The sequence below is a fragment of the Heptranchias perlo genome, chromosome 20 (genome assembly GCF_035084215.1).
Source record: "Heptranchias perlo isolate sHepPer1 chromosome 20, sHepPer1.hap1, whole genome shotgun sequence".
Lineage (NCBI taxonomy): Eukaryota > Metazoa > Chordata > Chondrichthyes > Hexanchiformes > Hexanchidae > Heptranchias > Heptranchias perlo.
In genome coordinates, this window is record NC_090344.1 from 43468560 (window position 1) to 43493716 (window position 25157).

The 25157-nt window shown below is 46.1% G+C and overlaps 1 protein-coding gene across 1 annotated transcript; it reads left to right on the top strand.

The window, feature by feature from the left end:
* Positions 1-5190: 5190 nt before the first annotated feature.
* On the top strand, positions 5191-23307 carry myl7 (myosin, light chain 7, regulatory). The gene is made up of 7 exons (XM_068001117.1): positions 5191-5282; positions 7701-7808; positions 10162-10237; positions 10543-10647; positions 11374-11452; positions 15221-15269; positions 22418-23307. The coding sequence occupies exons 1-7, from the start codon at positions 5280-5282 to the stop codon at positions 22520-22522; spliced, it is 525 nt and encodes a 174-aa protein (XP_067857218.1). The 5' UTR covers positions 5191-5279; the 3' UTR covers positions 22523-23307.
* The last annotated feature ends 1850 nt before the right edge of the window (positions 23308-25157 follow it).

A 25157-nucleotide genomic window follows, 5' to 3' on the forward strand; every position in this document is an offset into this window, starting at 1 on the left:
CTTTTGAAACAATCTGTTTTTAACAGGTTAGTCCACCCTTCTGCTTTCAGATCTGCTCTGCCAGCTTCTGGAGGTAAGGGTTGGTGTTCTAGACAATGTCTGTCACCCCCGCCAGGTCTCCTGGTTCATAGCAGTGTACTAATCGACCTGAAGCATGGCATGAAGAAGGACTGCTTTTGTGTTGAAAGTCATTTGTGTTCTGTCTTGTATTTTCCCTAAACTGGAGCAGTGCGTCTTACATTAGTACCTGAGGTGAAGTTTGAGGGATTCCTACATGTTAATTGAACCAAGGTCGCAGGTCAGTCCCTTTAACTCCCTCTGACCTTCCTGTCATTCTTTGCTTTTTTTTGTTACATGCGGAAGTTGTAAGCTTCAGGTGCTCAGAGCTGTCTCACATCTTTATGGAGTGAGATCTGCATGTGGAGATTACAGGCCTTTATAATGTAAGAAACTACATAATACCAAACTTGTGAATGGGATTAATGGGGGAGTTTTAACTCCCCCGCAATGGGTGGGAAAGGATGAGGGGGGGATTAAAAATCATGTAACGCGACCCCAACCCACTGCATACGCACCTGCCGCCATTTTTACAGTGGTGGGTTGCGAGGTGTGACTGTGTCCAACTCTCACGAGGAGGGACAGTTTATTATAATATTTAAATCAAGCTCCTACAGTGCAGTTGGGAGCCTGATTTAAGTTTTAATGCTGGCTGGCTGACCGGGTTTCCCAGGGCTCGGGAGCTAAATGGAGACGGGAACAGCTGGATCATGCAGGTAAGTGTTTCTTATAGCACTGTTTGTGGGCCAGGAGGAGCAGGAGACCTTCCCCCGGCCCCTCAGGCAAACCTTCTGCCTCAATCGACTGACCTTACCCACGATTCCAAGCCATATTTCTCTCCTACCCGATTGCCAGTCCAAACCCCCGCCTTATGCCCCACGATCTTTGCCGACCCCCTCCCCTTGCGCCCATGATCTTTGCTGACCCCCTCCCCCTATGCCCCACGATCTTTGCTGACCCCCCTCCCCTTATGCCCGCAATCTTTGCTGACCTCCTCCCCCTATGCCCCACGATCTTTGCTGACCTCCTGTTATGCCCCACGATCTTTGCTGACCCTCCTCCCTCATGCCCCACGATCTTTGCTGACCTCCTCCCCCTATGCCCCACGATCTTTGCTGACCTCCTCCCCTTATGCCCCACGATCTTTGCTGACCTCCTCTCCTTATGCCCCACGATCTTTGCTGACCTCCCCCTATGCCCCACGATCTTTGCTGACCTCCTCCCCTTATGCCCATGATCTTTGTTAACCCCCCTCCCCTTATGCCCCACAATGTTTGCTGACCCCCTTCCCATTATGCCCACAATCTTTCTGACCAGCAATCTTTCCCTATTGCCGGGGACCGTCCCCAACGGTCCAGAGCCATCTCCCGCATGCTTGCCCTCCGAGCAGCCAGCCAGCCAGTCAATCTGGCCAGCTGCCAGGCGGGAAGCAGAATTTAAAAATGATAATGAGGCCCTGCCGTTATATTCGACAGGACCTCCCCCTTCCCAGGATTTCCAGGTTTCAGCCCCCGCAAACACGCTCCCTCCCCGCCTCCCCATAACTAACAAGGCCAATGTATTAAAGCGTTAGTTTTCAAGTGAAATACCAGATTATTAATGACCTGACCCATGTGAATCTGTGTATAAAATATAAGACAAACTCTGCATAGTTCCAGTCAGAAGCATGTTTTGTGAAGAAATATGACAGAGAATTCTGTTGGTGAGTGAACAGTTGGAATTAACTTCTTTTCCCTGAAAGCCTTAGCCGCACCAAAGCCAGATAAACTGTTTGAAGTCGTGTTTGAATAGAAATCTACAACCATACTTGCACTGATGGCAGTGATATCCTCAGCAATGGGAACTGCTCCTCAGCTCCTGATAGTGCTATCTATTAAAGATAGTTCCTCTGAGGGACAAATCTAAATTGACAGCAGCTATAAATGAACTTTTCTGCTGAGTTTATCATCCCACCGGATCCATCGACTGAAGCTGCTGTGAGTCTGCAATTCATTTGATCTAATGGAGAGTCGATCTGTGGACATTGAGTAAAAACTCAGTACTTTGTGAGAAATAATGCAGAAAAACAGCATTTTCTATCAAATTATTTTACTTGAAATTTTTGTACAGATTCTAAAGATTCTGATAGAATTAGAGTTGGGTCATTCATATCTTTATTACCTTTGTTGCTAAACATGTGATGCGATGACATCATTTGTGCTCCAAAAACATCACAAGTGTCGGATGGCAGTTCAGCTCTTCATTTCAATCCTGTCTGCAAACCATTTATTATAAATTTCAGAAGAATGAAAGTGAGAATTCCTTATTTTGTAAATACTGTAACACATCACAGTATGACAACAGCCAAATATTTTGCAATGCATGGAAGCTTTTGGACATCCTATGATTGATATCTAGGAGCACTATGTATCAACTGTAGTAGATGGTGAGTAAAGTAAGAAAAATAAATGTTACTTTGTGGAAAATGAAAGAATAAATACACACTTAAATAAAGTGTTTTGTGTCTGATTTAATTTCTTCCTGTGGTGGTATTTTGTATTTTGTGGTGAACCTGGTTTGTCTCTAGTTGCCATCCATACAATGGAGCAGATCCCGAGGTGATCAGAATCCCTCGTCTGGTTGAACATTGGAAAAAGTTACCGCCAAGCCACCAGCTTTAAAAGAGAAATTAACTTTTCATTATTTTCATTATCAACAACAACAGCAACTTGCATTTATATAGCACTTTTAATGCAGTAAAACGTCCCAAAGCGCTTCACAGGAGCAATTATCAAACAAAATTTGATACAGAGCTACATAAGGAGATATTAGGGCAGGTGATCAAAAGCTTGATCAAAGGGGTAGGTTTTAAGGAGCATCTTAAAGGAGGAGAGAGAGGCGGAGAGGTTTAGGGAGGGAATTCCAGAGCGTACGTCCTAGGCAACTGAAGGCACGGCCACCAATGGTGGAGCGATTAAAATTGGGGATGCGCAAGAGGCTAGAATTGGAGGAGCGCAGAGATCTCGGAGGGTTGTAGGGCTGGAGGAAGTTACAGAGATAGGGAGGGGCGAGGTCACGGAGGGATTTGAAAACTAGGATGAGAATTTCAAAATCGAGGTGTTCCCGGACCTGGAGCCAATGTCAGTCAGAGAGCACAGGAGTGATGAATGAACAAGTTAGGATACAAGCAGCAGAGTTTTGGATGAGCTCAAGTTTATGGAGAGCAGAAGATGGGAGGCTGGCCAGGAGAGCATTGGAATAGTCAAGTCTAGATATAACAACGGCATGGATGAGGGTTTCAGCAGCAGATGAGCTGAGGCAGGGGCGGAGATGGGCGATGTTACGGAGGTGGATGTAGGCGGTCTTGGTGATGGAGAGGATATGTGGTTGGAAGCTCATCTCAGGGACATATAGGAGGCCAAGGTTGCGAATGGTCTGGTTCAGCCTCAGACAATGACGAGGGAGAGGGATGGAGTCGGTGGCTAGGGAACGGAGTTTATGGTGGGGACCGAAGATAATGGCTTCAGTCCTCCCAATATTTCGTTGGAAGAAATTTTTGCTCATACAGTACTGGATGCCGGACAAGCAATGTGACAAATCAGAGACAGTGGAGGGGTCAAGGGAGGTGATGGTGAGATAGAACTGGGTGTCATCAGCGTACATGTTGAACCTGATGAGTTTTTGGATGACGTGGCTGAGGGCAGCATGTAAATGAGAAATAGGAGGGGTCCAAGGAAAGATCCATGGGGGACTCTAGAGGTAACGGTGCAGGAGCGGGAAGAGAAGCTGTTGCAGGTGATTCTCCGGCTACGACTGGATAGATAAGAATAGAACCAGGCGAGCGCTATCCCACTCAGCTGGATGCCGGAGGAAAGGCGTTGGAGGAGGATGGTGTGGTCAACCTTGTCAAATCTATGATAAAGCAGCAAATCTATGAAAAAGCAGGAAACAGTGCTGGGGTTTTCCTCGCCTCATGTCTGGGTCTGTTGTAGACTAATTGATAGAGATTGATTGCAATTATTAGTCACATCTGCATTATCATTGTATCATTCAACTACCAGGTTCATCGAAGGTGAACTAGATGGACCTTGGTCCTTTTTCGTCCAGCAATTCCTATGTTCCTAAACAGTGCTCATGATACAGCAGCAGTGATTTTGAATTTCAACCCTATGATCTTTCATTACAGCATCTAACTCTTTCTTAAATGAGTCGTGCCCTGATCTCAACTGTTCTTCCTGATTACTCATTTCAGCTGTTGATGGTCCTCTGTGTAAAGAAATTCTTCCCGATATTTGTGCTAACATTGAACTTGTGCCCACTTGAATATGGGCTGGAATCCTATCCATGAAAACATCTGCTTCCACTCGCAATGGAGCAAGAAGGTAGCAGAGTATTAAGGCGCAGTGCCCCGAACCAAGAGTACAGCACAAAAGATGGATTTGAAAATATAGCAGATAAATAAGGATACTCTTTATAATAAATATTATAAAAATACTGAGCTTTATTGCAACTCTCTCTTGGGAATTTGACCTTCCAGAGTAATTTTAAAATAACTACGGGGGAGGAAGTGGCGGAAATTCAGATTTGCAAAACAGTGCCACAGCATCTTTAGTGTTCACCTAAACAGGCAGGCAAGACTTCAGCTTAATATCTTATCTGAAAGACGACACTTCCAACAATGTAACATTCCTTCAGTACTGCACTGGTGTTTCGGCCTTAAGGCCTGAAACAGAGCTTGAACCCGCAAACCTTCTGACTCAGAGGCAACTGGGTCAAGGTGGGAGGAGAACTGAAGCTAGTGGTCCATGTTGTGCCATGATACATTCATAACTATGTCCTGTAGGACAAGAAAGATCTCGAAGGCCGCTCAAATTGACACCAATGACACGGAGAGCTGGTTTGGCACTGGTTTTACTAGAATAACAACTAAATGGCTCCTCGCTATGTAAATTGGGCTGCAATTGAATGAGTCCTCCATGTGAATAGTGCACTAAATGAATGATGTTGGCTCAAGGGTTAATGTTACTCTGGAATGTTCGGCCTTCTTTACACTATCTGGACTGTAGAGAAGGAATCCATTTTATCGCAGTCCTGTGACAGTCAGACACTGGGTTGCAGATTTCCATGTAAGGTCTGTCCCTCAGTGTGTGTCCGTTTTTAGGAACAAAGGAGATAAAGAGGACTATATAGGCAGGGCATGACCTCGCCAACCTTGGTATTTGATTCAACACCAGCTGCACAAAATGGTAAGTGATAAAATGTTTGCATTTATCCTGCTAAGTTTTATTTGGTTCTGCTCTACATTTGCGTTAATCCATGGTTTTCTTTGTTTGGTGCAAATTGTCAAGATCAAACAAGGTTAAAACCTTCGCAAGCGATCACTTAATACAGAGCGTGTTTCCCTTTCCTTTATAATTTATTTATTTCTGTACTTTTTGTTTCAGTGAGATTTTTCCACAAATGTACAATTCTATTTAACCTTGATAAACTCAACTAGATCCTCATCGAAGCAAATAGATTAAAAGCTGAATAAGCTTTAATCAAAATTTTGAACCATTGATGAGTTCTAAAGTTGTTCACATTTTCGCAGTGAGACACTGGATTATTTGCCACCTTATTTGGATGACGTACGGTATATGGGAATGGTTATAAGACAGTCATTTATCAGTGTGGATGATGTCATAAACTGCAAGAGCAGTTTATGTAGGTTAAGATAACTGAGTTGAATCACTCCAGTGGACCGTTGCTTTTTAAATAATCGACATAAACTTTTCATTTTGTCGTTGATTTAATTTGCCTTTTTTTTCTGCCCCAGGTTTGGCTGCCAGTACCTTCTCTGTTGTCAATGCATAACAATGTTCACACTGAAGGATCAGCAATTTTGAAGTCATTGCTACAAATTTATTGATAAATAGTTTACAGTAAATTACCTGGAAATTTAATGGACAATATCTCTTTATTATTAAAAGTATTTAATGTAAGCATCCTTTTGTAGTGAGCTCATTGGTCCATGGGAATGACAGAACTATGTTTTCATTGATCACTATTAACGATGTGATTTTCTTTTGATGATGTGCTCACCAACCTTCCCAAGTGTGTCAGAAGGTGGGTGGCCATTACTGAGTCCTGTTTGTGACAGGTTTCCTCAGCACACAGGATAGCTTTCATTTTATTTGACACAATCAATGTTTTTAAAAGCACTCATTTATTTAATTGCTTTGAGGGTTAGTTATTTAATACTTTGATTGTGGGATCATTTGTATTTATGCAGCAGATTGCAATATCTATTTTTACCTTAAAAGATTGAAATCTGTATTTTATATGAAAGGATTTTTAAGAACAGAGCTGTGGGACTATTTGTTTGGTAATTTAAAAATATTGGAATATATATGATCTTACTCTCAGCTGTTGAGAACTGCCTCTCATAAAATTTTAACAGTATTTTTGCACTCAAGAATAGAACATGTGTGAGAGGCAGACAGGAAGAAATTCCATTGCAGATAAATTAATATTATTAGCTATGCCTAAAGATGAATAACAAACAGTGATTTGGTGCAGGGCTGACATCATCTGTTCCCAGTACTGTTAAGGTTATTTATTAGCTTATATAATACTGAGAACTGGCCGTGATTTACAGACAGGATAAGAGGGAGCTGGCACTGAGTTTTATGCAGGATTACAAAGAGTGACAATGAGATACAGACATTGGCAATGAGTTATACAGTAGAAATGTAAATAATCAGATCTGCTAACACCAATCATAAGTGAAAAAAAGGACAGTTTGGTAATTATACCAAGTTCTGTGACCAGACGAGAGATATAAGAGAGGTAAACAGCATTCGGAGCTACCTGAACAATCTAACCAGATGGGCTAAGGAACGATAAATAGATTTTAATGTAGATAAGTGTAATATGATGCATATTGGATCAGAAAACAGCCGATGTATACACGATGAAAGGGTATCCAACAGCCAAAGAAATATGATTATTGATCTTTTACTGAAAATTGTCAGTCAATGTGAAGTCATTAACAACAAAGCTCACTAAATACAAGATACATCGTGAGGGAATTTGACTATAAATTGATGAAAGGTACAGTAACCTCATGAAGGTCAATGGTGAGGACACATTTGGAATATTGATGCATTGGAGGGAAGTTAAAGAGTGACAAGAACATGATGGTTCCTGTGCTGCTGGGAAAGAGAGCTACGTTGTCTATGGAGGACAGCAGGCCAAGGTTACATAGTGGGAAAATGGAGGGATGGATATTCTGCAGTTTTACTTGAGAGTCTGTGATCTGGTGGATTGTACCCGGCTGAGGAGTTAATGGATAAAGTAGAGTCTGTGATTGGACGGATTATACATGGTTGAGGAAGGAGAAGGTTGGATGTGCCAGATGGCATTTTCTTGTTCCAAGTTTTCTTTAAATTGAAACAGCAGCAGAAACACTAGATGGAACTGATCTTAAACTCTTTGCCAGCAAATAGTTTTTTAAATATTACACCCTGATTTTTCTTCGAGTAAAACAATGAGCTTTCCAATAATTTGTACCATTTATCCTGACAAAGTGACTGCTGGGATGCAAAGGTGTACATGGAGTTGTGGTTTGATGCTTGGTGGTGCAGTGACTCCTGTCCCATTGCTTTGTCTCCTTTTGTTTGTAGGCAAGCAGGAAAGCAGCAAGAGGAAAAGCTTCAGCCAAACAAAACCAGCGAAGCTCATCCAATGTCTTCTCCATGTTTGAACAGTCCCAAATTCAAGAGTTTAAGGAGGTGAGGAGTCCACACACTGAGCCAGGATTTCAGGTTCCTCCTCAATATCTAATTTCCCTCTCCCTTTCTTCTTTGTTTCTTGCTCCCTTCTTGATATCCTGTTTGATGTCAAGCTGCATGTTTATCTCTAATTGGTCCTTAACAAACCAAAAAAAAACCATTAATGCTAGGTGCTTGCATGAACATGTGTTAAATTGGTTGGAAGTAATTTTGACTTTGGGCGATAGTTTTCATTGAAAATTAGGAGAGGTGTTTAACGTGTGGCCGAACCTATATCGTGCATTTTACACTATCGTCTCAAGTCAAAATTACTCCCGTTCAGTCCTAAAAGGAATTTTGGGAGTGTGGGCAAAAATGTACCGATATCCATTAATGTTAACACACCACAGTACTACCCGTGAACACACAGACTTGTGCTTTAGCTCCAACAGACAGGCCCTGATTTCAACCCAACCAGCTCAGCGGGAATGTGGCGGGTGAGCGGTTAAAATAGGAAAAATCGACTTACCGTTTCATTCCCTCCTGAAACTTGCCAGCCACCATTTTTGCTCTGCAGCTGACTGAGGTCGCAAATGCACCCACTGGTTCGAAGTCCCGCCCAGCTGCAAACCCACTGAGTAAAACCTAGTCCCATTTGGCTTTGCAAACTGGCTGACATGACTGGAAGCTGCATTTAAAGGGGCACTCACCTGCAGGTGCTCCGGTCATTAGGATCTGTGTGTCACTGTGAGTTGTGCATTTCCATGCCGGTTCTGATCTTCTAGTTTGCTTCTTCCTGATTTTCTTTCCCTTACCTACTCTCATTAAGCACTCACTGCTTGTCATGGGAGCTGTTTTTACTTCACTCCTTTGGATGGACGAACAGTTGGAGGACTGCTGTTTTTACGATTGTAAGAGGACTACCACAATGTGGACCATGTCAAGCTATTTCACCTTGTCCAGTGCTTCAAAATTGATCAGCGGAAACATTATTTCTGTGAGCGAGTGGTCAATCTATGGAACAGACTCCCACAGAGATGGTGGAAGCTGTTAGTATTGATGCATTCAATTGCAAATGAGATAGATTTCTTTCAGATACAGTATATAAATAATTTGAGACATGACATGTGGTAAGTGTAACATGCTTGGGAAGAACAGGTGACTTTGGACCTATGATTTGCACTGGTATTTCCCTGCCTCATGTCTGTGTCTGTTGTAGACTAATTGATGGAGATTGATTGATATGATTAGTCAACCACTCCATTCTTGTTGTATCATGAGACGAGCAGGACCCCACAAGGAAACCTTGGGCCTCCACTGCTCTGTGATTCACATCCCCGTGTCCATCTATTTGCCTTAGTGCCGGGGACCGTTCTCTCTGATCCCTGGTGACGGCCTCCGACCAGCATGGTTTTAACGGCCAGGCAGCTGCTTACCGCTGACTTGCCGACTGTTTTGGTCGGGAAGTCGACAAGAAGCATGCAAATGAGGTCACATTTGGGAGTAGCAGCAGGCAGGCTCAACTGATTTTAACATCCAAACCTCATTTGCATGCTGCTCGTCACCTTCCTGACCAAAATGGCCAGTGAGTTTTAGGCCTTCCCATCTCGGAGGCCTAAAACTCACCCACCAAAAGCTGGCCTGGAGTTAAAATCAGGGCCACAGTTTCCTATAATCAGCACTGCAAAAGTGAAGCCGGAAGAGAGGATAAAGATTATTCACAGTGGAAGAGTTTAAAATTCCTGTTTATTCAGCAGGGTAAGGATTGAGGTGACTGCATTTGCACAAGAATTAGTTTTGGGGGCACATGCATGCACAGAAGTAACAAATCTCTATGCAGTAGAGACTATTGAGAAGTGAATCTCACAAGTGGTGAAGAATACCAAACTTCACAGGTGATGTTAATCCAAATGTAAGGAATCTTACAACACCAGGTTATAATCCCACAGTTTTATTTGAAAATCACAAGCTTTCGGAGCTTACCTCCTTCGTCAGGTGTGTGAGGGTTTCCATAAAAGCACCACATATATAGTCACAGAACAATGCCTGATGATTACAGATAATCTTTCCAGCTGCCTGTTATCACACCTCTGCATGGATGGTGTTCAGACAGAGGTGTGATAACAGGCAGTTGGAAAGATTATCTGTAATCACCAGGCATTGTTCTGTGACTATATATGCGGTGCTTTTATGGAAACCTTCACACACCTGACGAAGGAGGTAAGCTCCGAAAGCTTGTGATTTTCAAATAAAACTGTTGGACTATAACCTGGTGTTGTAAGATTCCTTACATTTGTCCACCCCAGTCCATCACTGGCATCTCCACATCGATGTTAATACAGCTACTGATTAAACCTCTGTCATGGATTCACAGGCCTTCGGCTGCATTGATCAGAACCGTGATGGGATCATTAGTAAACAGGACCTGAAGGAGACCTTTGTGCAGCTGGGTAAGTGAATGGGTCTGTTAGTTCTTGTTAGTAATCTCCAATGATCCAGTAGTTTGAGTATCAAAGCATTTACTGAGATCGGGAGTGTCCGGCGGCTTAGCTGAGAGGTTTGTAGGGCAAGGCCAGCTTTGGAGCAGGAATACTGGAATTGGTCCATGGTACCCATGTGACTGACAGCGCCAACAGTTATCTGGTTCCCATAGACCAATCATTATTGCTAGAGGGGGGGACAGCCATTTAAAAAAAATATATATATGGAAAGGTGCAGATTACATGAATATTAATCTGTATGAATGTATTTGTAGGTAAATTGAATACGAAGGATGAAGAATTGGAGGAGATGTTGAAAGAGGGAAAGGGGCCCATGAATTTCACAGTGTTCCTCAGTCTCTTTGGAGAAAAACTGAGCGGTAAGCACAAGGCAGAAATCTTACAGCAAGTGACCATCCATCGACCCTATTTACATCCTCAACAGATCTCAATTCTTCGAACTATCTTCCTGTTATAATACTGGAAGGATTTCTTACTGCTTGTTTTATATTTGCTCATACAATGCTCAACAGTGAAGATGGCCTTGCTGCCCCCAGGCCCACACGTAGATGTCAGCTGTGGCTCAGTCGGTAACCCTCTCGCCTTGAAGTCAGAAGGTTGTGAGTTCAAGTCCCATTCCAGTGACCTGAGTACAAAATCTAGGCTGATACTACAGTGCAGTACTGAGGGAGTGCTGCACTGTTAGAGGTGCCAACTTTCGGATGAGATGTTAAACTGAAGCCCTGATTGCCCTCTTAGATGAATGTAAAAGATCCTATGGCACTATTTCAAAGAGTAGGAGAGTTCTCACTGGTGTCTTGGTCAATATTTGTCCCTCAACCAGCATCTTGAAAAGGGATTATCTGGTCATTATCACATTGCTGTTTGTGGGACCTTGCTGTGTGCAAATTGGTTGCCGTCATTACTACAGTTTAAAAGTATTTCATTGGTTGTAAAGCACATTGGGATGTTATGAAAGATGCTGTATAAATGCAGGTCGTTCTTTCTTTTTCACATAACAGTGTTGTTCAACCACTCCAGCTGTTCTAACCCAAGTGATGTTGCTAGCCAGAGCAATCAATGAACTGCTTATTTTATCTCCATAGGCACTGACCCAGAAGAAACAATTCTGAACGCCTTCAAACTGTTCGATCCTCAAGCAACTGGGAATGTCAACAAGGACGAGTGAGTAACAAAGCCATCCAAACCATAAGATGAGATCAAAGCCACCTGAAAGCCTTACATGAGGATGTGGCTTTGGTGTTTCAGGTGAAAACTTCTTTCTGTCAGATCTGAAGCATTGATTCTCAGATCTGCTTTATACAGGACACTGATAGTGTGTCCCTAAACCAATCCCGGCAGTTGCTTATTTTCTGGAGGTTATTTTCTTAGTTGTCTTCTCTTATTTTTAAAAGTTTTCTCACAACTTCCCCATCTCCTCTGCTGAAGGCACTGACTCATGCAGGGACATGGGCCCAGAAGTGTTCAGGGCCCTCCAGTACCATTCTGTTGGTAGACACATGCAGGCTGTTCATCTGAGAAGACCGAGACAGAGCCTGTCCTCATCTGATGTCCACACGTGCATTTCAGAACATAAGAAATAGGAGCAGGAGTAGGCCACATGGCCCCTCGAGCCTGCTCCATCATTCAATAAGATCATGGCTGATCTTCTCCCTCAACTCCACTTTCCTGCCCTATCCCCATGTCCCTTGATTCCCTTAGTGTCCAAAAATCTATCGATCTCAGTCTTGAATATACTCAATGACTGAGCATCTCTGGGGTAGAGAATTCCAAAGATTCACAACCCTCTGAGTGAAGAAATGTTTCCTCATTTCGGTCCTAGATAGCTGACCCCTTATCTTGAGACTATAGCCCCTAGTTCTAGACTTTCCAGCCAAGGGGAACAGCCTCTCAGCATCTATCCTGTCAAGCCCTCTGTGAATTTTATATGTTTCAATGAGATCACCTCTCATTCTTCCAAACTCCAGAGAATATAGGCCCATTCTACTCAATCTGTCCTCATAGGCGAACCCTCTCATCTCAGGAATCAATCTAGTGAACCTTTGTTGCACCCCCTCTAAGGCAAGTATATCCTTCCTTAGTTAAGGAGACTAAAACTGTACACAGTATTCCAGGTGTGGTCTCACCAGAGCCCTATACAATTGCAGCAAGACCTCCTTACTTTTATACTCCAACCCCCTTGCAATAAAGACTAACATACCATTGGCCTTCCTAATTGCTTACTGTACCTGCATGTTCACTTTCTGCGATTCATGAACAAGGACAACCAAATCCCTCTGACTACCAACATTTCTTAGTCTCTCACCTTTTAAAAAATATTCTGCTTCTCTATTCTTCCTACCAAAGTGTATAATTTCACACTTCTCCACATTATACTCCATCTGCCACCTTCTCGCTCACTCATTTAACCTGTCTATATCCCTTTGCAGCCTCTTTGCATCCTCCTCACAACTTCCTTTCCCACCTAGCTTTGTATCATCAGCAAACTTGGATACATTACACTCGGCCCCCTCATCCAAGTCATTGATATATACTGTAAATTGCTGAGGCCCAAGCACCGATTCCTTGTGGCACCCCATTAGTTACAACCTGCCAACTCGAAAATGACCCGTTTATCCCTACTTTCTGTTTTCTGTCCGTTAACCAATCCTCAATCCATGCTAATATATTACCCCCAACCCCATGAGCCCAAATCTTGTGTAACAACCTCTTGTGCGGCACCTTGTCGAATGCCTTTTGAAAATCCAAATATACTACATCCACTGGTTCCCCCTTATCTACCCTGCTAGTTACACCCTCAAAAAACTCGAATAAATTTGTCAAACACGATTTACTAGCAAGGGTCACTGGATATTGTCCAGGTGCAGGAACAGCGGCTGATTTTCCCCCCTCCCTAACCCTACTGCCCCTCAGCTGACTCAGCAAAGATTGGGGATCAAGCCTCCTGGTCGGCATGGCTCAAAATTGCACTGGACTGTGTATTTATCCAGTGATTGGCACATCCCCATATACCGGCCTGAGAGCTTGGACCTGTCATCAGTCCCTGTCATCAGGCCTTTGTATAAGCAGCATTGTACAATGAGCAAGTTGCCTTTGGGAATTGTTGCTAAGTCTTGTTTCCTCTCTGGCCTCATTTCCCCACTCTCCCGCAGCGCAACTGAGATTAGGAGTGTGTTGCACGGGGAATCAGCTGCACGCTGCTACAAACTCACATCCTACCACCAGTTGACACACATGGTGTTGAAGCTGCGATTTGCTGCACCATTGTGCTGCTTGAAGAGTTATTGGGGCTGAAATTGGGCCCCCTGTGCCAGAACGGGTAGGCCCGAGGCACATTGAATATTGGGCCTCTGTCCTCAGACCGCCGAGCTGCGGATACCTGCTGCACATCCCCAGGCAGCTCGCCAGTGAAGGAGATTTAAATTTCGAGCTGCTGTGTCACTGGTAATGGCACCACAGATGGATGGGGGTGGGGGGAGGGGGAAGGCGATCGGACGGGGGCCAAGCGGGGGGTCGGCAATAGTCTTTGGGACTGCTGTAGTGCCGGGAGGAGCACTCCCGCTCCTTACAGCTCAACATTCAGGTAAATATTTTTTAAAAAACGTACCTATTTGGTGGCAGCCTCCAGCGGTCACTTTAAGGACCGGTGGTTCAGCCACATATAGACTCGGTTAACCTGGACACAGCAGGCTTGGTGCCGGCAGCATTCAGGGCAGCCCAATTTCAGGATGAGGTCCTGAAAGAGGCGTTAGGTCTGATCCAGACACAAGCCCTGGACACCTATACTTCACAGCCTTTCCCAATTTGGTTGGCCCCGCATTTCCGGCGCGGACTGCCCATGCGCATGCCGCCTGCCGCCTGCCGCCTGCCATATTGGACGCTTCTCTGCCCGTTTTACGCCTGTAAAATTGACACAGCATTGGTGAATTTCTAGGACACCATGTCCATATTCACTGAGAGTTGCCTCATTCAGGTAAGGAGCCAATTTAATTTTCCTCGTAAACTTGCCACTGTGACAATTGCCATATTCCAGGTATGGAGAAAGCTACTTAACCCAAATTGCATTTCGTTAAATTAGAGATGGGCAGTGAACAAAATTCTGGTCAATCAGCATCTCCAGCCCTGTTGCCAATGCTGAGCAGCAGATAGCCCGGTACTCCCCCTCTTCCCCCTGTGCTGGCAGCCAGGAACGCAGCAGCTTGGAGGTGGGATCCACATATTTAGGATTTTAACCCCTCGCCTGACCCTGCCTGCCTGTTGGGGGAGGGGACTGGGGGGGGTGGGGGGATGTTAAAATCAAGGCCACCACCTTTTAGATGTTGTAAAACTGAGGCCCATCTGCCCCCTCAAGTGGAGGTAAAAGATCCCACAGAACTATTTGAAGAAGAGCAGGGAAGTTTTCCCGGTGTCCTGGCCAATAGTCATCCTTCAAACGTCACCACTAAAACAGATCGTTTGGTAACTTTGATCTCATTTGCTGTTTGTGGGATCTTGCAGTGAACAAGTTGGCTTGTAGGATCGGGCGGGAAAGTGGAGTTGAGGTCGAAGATCAGCCATGATCTTACTGAATGGCGGAGCAGGCTCAATGGGCCATATGGCCTACTCCTGCTCCTATTTCTAATGTTCACACTGCAAGGCCCCACAAACAGCAAATGACAGTGACTACACTTCAACAAGTCCTTCATTGGCTTCGTTTGGGACCTCTGAGGATATGAAAGGTGCTATATAAATGCAAGTTCTGTCTTTCTTTAATCACTGGCAGAGCATTAGGGTAAGACTGATTGGATCTATTTCCTTTGAACTAATTACAGGTTTACCAAGGGTAAGTCCATACCATCAGGTTGAGTCCATTAATGATCCAATTTGGCAAAGACATTAAAATCCCATTCAGCCACACCTTAAAAGTTTGTATCTGTTTTACTGCTTTCATAGATTTCAGAGACTGCTGATGACACAGGCCGATAAGTTCAGTGAGGATGAGGTGAGGATTTACTCTCAAAACACAAATTATGCATTTAAACTTAAAACAATTTAAGGTATGAGATTCCTGGCATTCAACAAGCTTTGCCAGTCAGACTTGGGTGGAACCAGACTGAACCCATAGGAGTTGTATCTGGGGTGGGAACTAACGCTTCATGGAATAGGACTGCGACCAAGGGGATCTTAAACCATCGCAGGATGGGGCTACATCCTGGATCTGCAAGCTTTGACCCAGTCGGGCTGCGTCCAAGACGACTGACCCTTCACTGAATTAAACTCTCTCCTGGACTAACTGACTTCTCCGAATGGAGTTCTATAAACTCTGGCCTGGGGAACTCACCCTACACTGTGTCGAGCTCTGTCTGTGGTGACTGCGCATTCATCTAGTGAAGTTACGCCCAGGAATATGACATGGTGCTCTGTCCAGGGATACTGACCGTTCTTTGGGTGGTGTTCTGTCCAGGGATACTGACCGTTCATTGGGTGGTGTTCTGTCCAGCGATACTGACCCTTCATTGGGTGGTGCTCTGTCCAGCGATACTGACCCTTCATTGGGTGGTGCTCTGTCCAGGGATACTGACCCTTCATTGGGTGGTGCTCTGTCCAGCGATACTGACCCTTCATTGGGTGGTGCTCTGTCCAGGGATACTGACCCTTCATTGGGTGGTGTTCCGTCCAGGGATACTGACCGTTCTTTGGCTGCTGCTCTGTCCAGGGATACTGACCCTTCATTGGGTGGTGCTCTGTCCAGGGATACTGACCCTTCATTGGGTGGTGCTCTGTCCAGTGATACTAACCCTTCATTGGGTGGTGTTCTGTGCAGGGATACTGACCCTTCATTGGGTGGTGCTCTGTCCAGTGATACTGACCCTTCATTGGGTGGTGCTCTGTCCAGTGATACTGACCGTTCTTTGGGTGGTGCTCTGTCCAGGGATACTGACCCTTCATTGGGTGGTGCTCTGTCCAGTGATACTGACCGTTCTTTGGCTGGTGCTCTGTCCAGGGATACTGACCCTTCATTGGGTGGTGCTCTGTCCAGGGATACTGACCCTTCATTGGGTGGAGCTCTGTCCAGGGATACTGACCCTTCATTTGGTGGTGTTCTGTCCCGGATTACTGACTGTTCTTTGGGTGATGTTCTGTCCAGGGATACTGACCATTCATTGGGTGGAGCTCTGTCCAGTGATACTGACCCATCATTGGGTTGTGTTCTGTCCAGGAATACTGACCCTTCATTGGGAGGTGTTCTGTCCAGCGATACTGACCCTTCATTGGGTGGTGTTCTGTCCAGTGATACTGACTGTTCTTTGGGTGATGTTCTGTCCAGGGATACTGACCATTCATTGGGTGGAGCTCTGTCCAGGGATACTGACCCATCATTGGGTGGTGCTCTGTCTAGGGATACTGACCCTTCATTGGGTGGTGTTCTGTCCAGCGATACTGACCCTTCATTGGGTGGTGTTCTGTCCCGGGATACTCAACCCTCATTGGGTGGTGCTCTGTCCAGGGATACTGACCCTTCATTTGGTGGTGTTCTGTCCAGTGATACTGACCCTTCATTGGGTGGTGTTCTGTCCAGCGATACTGACGCTTCATTGGGTGGTGAACTGTCCAGTGATACTGACCCTTCATTGGGTGGTGCTGTGTCCAGGGATACTGACCCTTCATTGGGTGGTGCTGTGTCCAGGGACACTGACCCTTCATTGGGTGGTGTTCTGTCCAGGGATACTGACCCTTCATTGGATGGTGCTCTGTCCAGGGATACTGACCCTTCATTGGGTGGTGTTCTGTCCAGCGATACTGACCCTTCATTGGGTGGTGCTCTGTCCAGTGATACTGACCGTTCTTTGGGTGGTGCTCTGTCCAGGGATACTGACCCTTCATTGGGTGGTGTTCTGTCCAGCGATACTGACCCTTCATTGGGTGGTGCTCTGTCCAGGGATACTGACCCTTCATTGGGTGGTGTTCCGTCCAGGGATACTGACCCTTCATTGGGTGGTGTTCTGTCCAGTGATACTGACCGTTCTTTGGGTGGTGTTCTGTCCAGGGATACTGACCCTTCATTGGGTGGTGTTCTGTCCAGTGATACTGACCCTTCACTGGGTGGTGCTCTGTCCAGTGATACTGACCGTTCTTTGGGTGGTGTTCTGTCCAGGGATACTGACCCTTCATTGGGTGGTGTTCTGTCCAGTGATACTGACCCTTCATTGGGTGGTGCTCTGTCCAGTGATACTGACCGTTCTTTGGGTGGTGTTCTGTCCAGGGATACTGACCCTTCATTGGGTGGTGCTCTGTCCAGTGATACTGACCGTTCTTTGGGTGGTGCTCTGTCCAGGGATACTGACCCTTCATTGGGTGGTGCTCTGTCCAGTGATACTGACCGTTCTTTGGGTGGTGCTCTGTCCAGGGATACTGACCCTTCATTGGGTGGTGCTCTGTCCAGGGATACTGACCCTTCATTGGGTGGAGCTCTGTCCAGGGATACTGACCCTTCATTTGGTGGTGTTCTGTCCCGGGTTACTGACTGTTCTTTGGGTGATGTTCTGTCCAGGGATACTGACCATTCATTGGGTGGAGCTCTGTCCAGTGATACTGACCCATCATTGGGTTGTGTTCTGTCCAGGAATACTGACCCTTCATTGGGAGGTGTTCTGTCCAGCGATACTGACCCTTCATTGGGTGGTGTTCTGTCCAGTGATACTGACTGTTCTTTGGGTGATGTTCTGTCCAGGGATACTGACCATTCATTGGGTGGAGCTCTGTCTAGGGATACTGACCCATCATTGGGTGGTGCTCTGTCTAGGGATACTGACCCTTCATTGGGTGGTGTTCTGTCCAGCGATACTGACCCTTCATTGGGTGGTGTTCTGTCCCGGGATACTCAACCCTCATTGGGTGGTGCTCTGTCCAGGGATACTGACCCTTCATTTGGTGGTGTTCTGTCCAGTGATACTGACCCTTCATTGGGTGGTGAACTGTCCAGTGATACTGACCCTTCATTGGGTGGTGCTGTGTCCAGGGATACTGACCCTTCATTGGGTGGTGTTCTGTCCAGGGATACTGACCCTTCATTGGATGGTGCTCTGACCAGGGAAACTGACCCTTCATTGGGTGGTGTTCTGTCCAGCGATACTGACCCTTCATTGGGTGGTGCTCTGTCCAGTGATACTGACCGTTCTTTGGGTGGTGCTCTGTCCAGGGATACTGACCCTTCATTGGGTGGTGCTCTGTCCAGTGATACTGACCCTTCATTGGGTGGTATTCTGTCCAGTGATACTGACCCTTCTTTGGGTGGTGTGCTGTCCAGTGATACTGACCCTTCATTGGGTGGTGTTCTGTCCAGGGATACTGACCCTTCATTGGATGGTGTTCTGTCCCGGGATACTCAACCCTCATTGGGTGGTGCTCTGTCCAGGGATACTGACCCTTCATTGGGTGGTGTTCTGTCCAGGGATACTGACCCTTCATTGGGTGGTGCTCTGTCCAGCGATACTGACCCTTCATTGGGTGGTGTTCTGTCCAGCGATACTGACCCTTCATTGGGTGGTGCTGTGTCCAGGGATACTGACCCTTCATTGGGTGGTGCTGTGTCCAGGGATACTGACCCTTCTTTGGGTGTTGCTCTGTCTAGGGATACAGACCGTTCATTGGATGGTGCTCTGTCCAGGGATACTGACCCTTCATTGGGTGGTGTTCTGTCCAGGGATACTGACCCTTCATTGGGTGGTGCTCTGTCCAGCGATACTGACGCTTCATTGGGTGGTGAACTGTCCAGTGATACTGACCCTTCATTGGGTGGTGTTCTGTCCAGTGATACTGACCCTTCATTGGATGGTGTTCTGTCCCGGGATACTCAACCCTCATTGGGTGGTGCTCTGTCCAGGGATACTGACCCTTCATTGGGTGGTGTTCTGTCCAGGGATACTGACCCTTCATTGGGTGGTGCTCTGTCCAGGGATACTGACCCTTCATTTGGTGGTGCTCTGTCCAGGGATACTGACCGTTCATTGGGTGGTGCTCTGTCCAGTGATACTGACCCTTCATTGGGTGGTGCTCTGTCCAGGGATACTGACCGTTCATTGGGTGGTGCTCTGTCCAGTGATACTGACCCTTCATTGGGTGGTGTTCTGTCCAGGGATACTGACCCTTCATTGGGTGGTGTTCTGTCCAGTGATACTGACCCTTCATTGGATGGTGTTATGTCCCGGGATACTCAACCCTCATTGGGTGGTGCTCTGTCCAGGGATACTGACCCTTCATTGGGTGGTGTTCTGTCCAGGGATACTGACCCTTCATTGGGTGGTGCTCTGTCCAGGGATACTGACCCTTCATTGGGTGGTGCTCTGTCCAGGGATACTGACCCTTCATTGGGTGGTGCTCTGTCCAGGGATACTGACCCTTCATTGGGTGGTGCTTTGTCCAGGGATAATGACCCTTCATTGGGTGGTGCTGTGTCCAGGGATACTGACCCTTCATTGGGTGGTGCTCTGTCCAGTGATATTGACTGTTCTTTGGGTGGTGCTCTGTCCAGGGATACTGACAATTCATTGGGTGGAGCTCTGTCCAGGGATACTGACCCTTCATTTGGTGGTGCTCTGTCTAGGGATACTGACCCTTCTTTGGGTGGTGTTCTCTCCAGGGATACAGACCGTTCATTGGATGGTGCTCTGTCCAGGGATACTGACCCTTCATTGGGTGGTGTTCTGTCCAGGGATACTGACCCTTCATTGGGTGGTGCTCTGTCCAGCGATACTGACACTTCATTGGGTGGTGAACTGTCCAGTGATACTGACCCTTCATTGGATGGTGTTCTGTCCCGGGATACTCAACCCTCATTGGGTGGTGCTCTGTCCAGGGATACTGACCCTTCATTGGGTGGTGTTCTGTCCAGTGATACTGACCCTTCATTGGGAAGTGTTCTGTCCCGGGATACTGACCCTTCATTGGGTGGTGCTCTGTCCAGCGATACTGACCCTTCATTGGGTGGTGTTCTGTCCCGGGATACTGACCCTTCATTGGGTGGTGCTCTGTCCAGCGATACTGACCCTTCATTGGGTGGTGTTCTGTCCAGCGATACTGACCCTTCATTGGGTGGTGCTGTGTCCAGGGATACTGACCCTTCATTGGGTGGTGCTGTGTCCAGGGATACTGACCGTTCTTTGGGTGTTGCTCTGTCTAGGGATACAGACCGTTCATTGGATGGTGCTCTGTCCAGGGATACTGACCCTTCATTGGGTGGTGTTCTGTCCAGCGATACTGACCCTTCATTGGGTGGTGCTCTGTCCAGCGATACTGACGCTTCATTGGGTGGTGAACTGTCCAGTGATACTGACCCTTCATTGGGTGGTGTTCTGTCCAGTGATACTGACCCTTCATTGGATGGTGTTCTGTCCCGGGATACTCAACCCTCATTGGGTGGTGCTCTGTCCAGGGATACTGACCCTTCATTGGGTGGTGTTCTGTCCAGGGATACTGACCCTTCATTGGGTGGTGCTCTGTCCAGTGATACTGACCCATCATTGGGTTGTGTTCTGTCCAGGGATACTGACCCTTCATTGGGTGGTGCTCTGTCCAGGGATACTGACCCTTCATTGGGTGGTGCTCTGTCCAGTGATACTGACCCTTCATTGGGTGGTGTTCTGTCCAGGGATACTGACCCTTCATTGGGTGGTGTTCTGTCCAGTGATACTGACCCTTCATTGGATGGTGTTATGTCCCGGGATACTCAACCCTCATTGGGTGGTGCTCTGTCCAGGGATACTGACCCTTCATTGGGTGGTGTTCTGTCCAGGGATACTGACCCTTCATTGGGTGGTGCTCTGTCCAGGGATACTGATCCTTCATTGGGTGGTGCTCTGTCCAGGGATACTGACCCTTCATTGGGTGGTGCTCTGTCCAGGGATACTGACCCTTCATTGGGTGGTGCTTTGTCCAGGGATACTGACCCTTCATTGGGTGGTGCTGTGTCCAGGGATACTAACCCTTCATTGGGTGGTGCTCTGTCCAGTGATATTGACAGTTCTTTGGGTGGTGCTCTGTCCAGGGATACTGACCATTCATTGGGTGGAGCTCTGTCCAGGGATACTGACCCTTCATTTGGTGGTGCTCTGTCTAGGGATACTGACCCTTCTTTGGGTGGTGTTCTCTCCAGGGATACAGACCGTTCATTGGATGGTGCTCTGTCCAGGGATACTGACCCTTCATTGGGTGGTGTTCTGTCCAGGGATACTGACCCTTCATTGGGTGGTGTTCTGTCCAGTGATACTGACCCTTCATTGGGTGGTGTTCTGTCCCGGGATACTGACCGTTCATTGGGTGGTGTTCTGTCCAGCAATACTGACCCTTCATTGGGTGGTGTTCTGTCCCGGGATACTGACCGTTCTTTGGGTGGTGTTATGTCCAGGGATACTGACCCTTCATTGGGTGGTGTTCTGTCCAGCGATACTGACCCTTCATTGGGTGGTGTTCTGTCCAGTGATACTGACCCTTCATTGGGTGGTGTTCTGTCCAGGGATACTGACCCTTCATTGGTGGTGCTCTGTCCAGGGATACTGACCCTTCATTGGGTGGTGTTCTGTCCAGCGATACTGACCCTTCATTGGATGGTGTTCTGTCCAGGGATACTGACCCTTCATTGGATGGTGTTCTGTCCAGGGATACTGACCTTCATTGGGTGGTGCTGTGTCCAGGGATACTGACCCTTTATTGGGTGCTGCTCTGTCCAGGGATACTGACCCTTCATTGGATGGTGTTCTGTCCAGCGATACTGACCCTTCATTGGGTGGTGCTGTGTCCAGGGATACTGACCCTTTATTGGGTGCTGCTCTGTCCAGTGGGGACTGGACCTTCAATGTTGGGGACCCTGGAGTGTTGGGAATTGTGAATTTAATGATATGAAAAGAGAGATGAATGGGATGGGAAAGAATACGGTTTTTGACTCTTTGGTGGCTTGGTGGTACTGTGATTTATTCATTCCAAATCGCCAAAAGAAACACATGACAGAAAAGGGTTTGTGAACAAAATGAACAAGTCCTTTGGTCCCCAAAGATTGACATGTGTTAGTGACCCTGTCAGCTGTCTGTCCCTCTGTCACATGCTCGTCTCTCTAATAATGTCTCTGTTCCTGTCTCTATCTCTCTCTCCCCACAGGTACAGCAGATGTTTGCTGTGACTCCCATCGACGTTGCAGGAAACATTGATTATAAGTCACTCTGTTACATCATCACACATGGAGATGAGAAAGAAGAGGCGTAGTTTGAAAGCAGTTTGCAGTGTGTGGGGGATCTGCTGTCATCAGTCAAAATGCCAGAGATAATAACTGTATGATTCAGTGTAAGATAAAACATCGGTTTCTAAATACAGACATCCTTAGATATCCAGCTAAGCACAGCTTCTTGTGTCAGATTGCCAAGCTCGCTGTGTTTACTCGACTACAGCCACAATTCGCTCCTTTTTTTCCCCTTGTCATTTTGTCCCCTCCCCTCTTCTTCTGAAGTCGTTGACTCCTCACTGGAATACAGCTTCATAGAGCCAGCTTCTCTCTGGTTCTTTGTCCAAGTGGCCATGATTCCTGAGTCAACCGGATTGTGGGTGCCAACAGAATGTTCAGTTGCTGAGGAGTGAACCTGCCCAAACACACTCCCGATGAAGTGTGCACTTCATCGGGACTCACTGGATAGTGATGAGGAGCAGGAACCTGGCTGATTTCCCCCCCCCTAAGCTAACACCCCTTCTGTTACTCAGCACAGGCTGCAGGTCAAAGATGGGATCTTCCTGCTTCATGTAACTCAGCCGCTGACTGAATAAACACTCTGAACCATCGGGCAAGCAGATCTACTTTTTTTTGATGGTTTAGTTGTGATCTGGCAATCATGCTTCAGTCACAATTTGCTCACATTAGATGTTTGTATTACTGATGGGAAAAAAAACAATTTGCAGTCTCAGGTTCCTCAGGCTGCTTTTCCACTTCCATTTATTAAAAAGTGTAATGTCACTGTAATTCCACTGAGAGATTCAGCAATAAAATCAATTCATCTCAATAGCTTCTATCCAGTTAATGTGATTGTCTCCGTCTCTGTAAATGCTTTTGTATGGTTGGTGTTGGACACCGTCGTCCCCAATCCCAGCATAGTGCTCAATTGTATTTTTAATCATAGAATCATACAAAGTTACGGCACAAAAGGAGGTTATTTGGCCCATCATGTCCGTGCCAGCCGAAAAAGAGCTATCTAGCTTAATCCCACTTTCCAGCACTTGGTCCGTCGCCCTGTAGGTTACGGCACTTCAAGTGCACATTCAAATACTTTTTAAATGAGTTGAGGGTTTCTGCCTCTACCATCCTTTCAGGCAGTGAGTTCCAGACCCCCACCATCCTCTGGGTGAAAATATTTCTCCTCAGCTCCCCTCTAATCCTTCTACCAATTACTTTAAATCTTTGCCCCCTGGTCACTGCCCCCTCTGTTAAGGGAAATTGGTCCTCCCTATCCACTCTATCTCGTCCCATCATAATTTTATATACCTCAATTCAATCTCCCCTCAGCCTCCTTTGTTCAAGAAAACAAACCCAGCCTATCCAATCTTTTCTCATAGCTAATTTATTTATTTAGCTTTATTAATTAGCTTTATTATGTAGAATTACATAGAAATTTCAATACGATCATATGCCGTTTGGCCCATCCATCCAGTCCGTATTCATGTTTATCCTGCACACAAGCATTAGTCCTAATCCCATGTGCCCTCGCTGTTCCCATTTCCCTTTATCCATCTTTCCTTCAGCTACCTATCTAGCCTATTCTGAAATGTTGACATGGCTTCTGCTTCAATCACCAACTCTGGTCTTGCATTCCACAGCCACACAACCCTTTACGTAAAAAAAGTTTCACCTGCTCTGTCCTAAATCTCTCACATTTCATCTTATATTCATGTCCCATTGTTCTGGACCCCCTCAATCATTGGAAACAGTCTGTTTCTATCTGCTCTGCTCCATCCTTTCCTAATTTTAAATACCTCTCTCAAATTACCCAATAATCTCCTCTGCTCTAACAAAAAAAACAGTTTTTCAAGTCTTTTTTTGTATTTTTTTTTCTCACAGTAGGTGGCATCCTAGTGAATCTCTTTATTGCCTCAACTTTGTTTCTCTGATGTGGAGCCCAAAACTGGACACAGTACTCCAGCTGTGGTCTTAATGAGGTTTTATAGAGATTCACCATTACATCTTCACTTTTATGTTGTATATTGCTTGTCACTGAGCCCAGTATTCCATTAGCTTTATTTTAATGGCCTTATCCACTTGAGGTACTGCTCTTTAACATCTTGTGAACCTGAACCCCCAAATTGCTCTACTCTTCCACATCACCCCACCTTCCCCCATTCGAAGTTTAATTATTACTTTTTTGTTTAACCAAAATGTGCTACCTTGTCTGTGGTAGGGGAGGAGCAAATTGTTAGAGATTTTCTCATTCTATGTTTTCTCACAGTTATTCCCAAAATGTGTAAAATGATCATTAGTTTTTTTTGTTTCTACACGTTCTGAAAAGATGATTTTTTTCAATGATTGTTATATATTAGATTAATAGTATACCTCGTTATAATACACGTGGTGGATTGCAGTAATGAATGAGCTTTGCTAGGTGGCTCGGATTTTGCACGACCCTGGAGACTGATTGCAGATAGTGGCATGTGGCACTCATGCTCATTGTTGTGTTCAACTGCTGTGTCAATGCTGATGGGTTGTGATTTTGCTACAAGAGCTTTGTATACATGACAATCATCAGTGTTTGTCAACAAAATTTAGGGTGGACCAGACTCCTTTCCATAAGCCTGACTGGTAATCTACTGGACTGGGTACCTCTCTACGCTCAACACTGCTGCTAGCATTGGTAGAGATTGT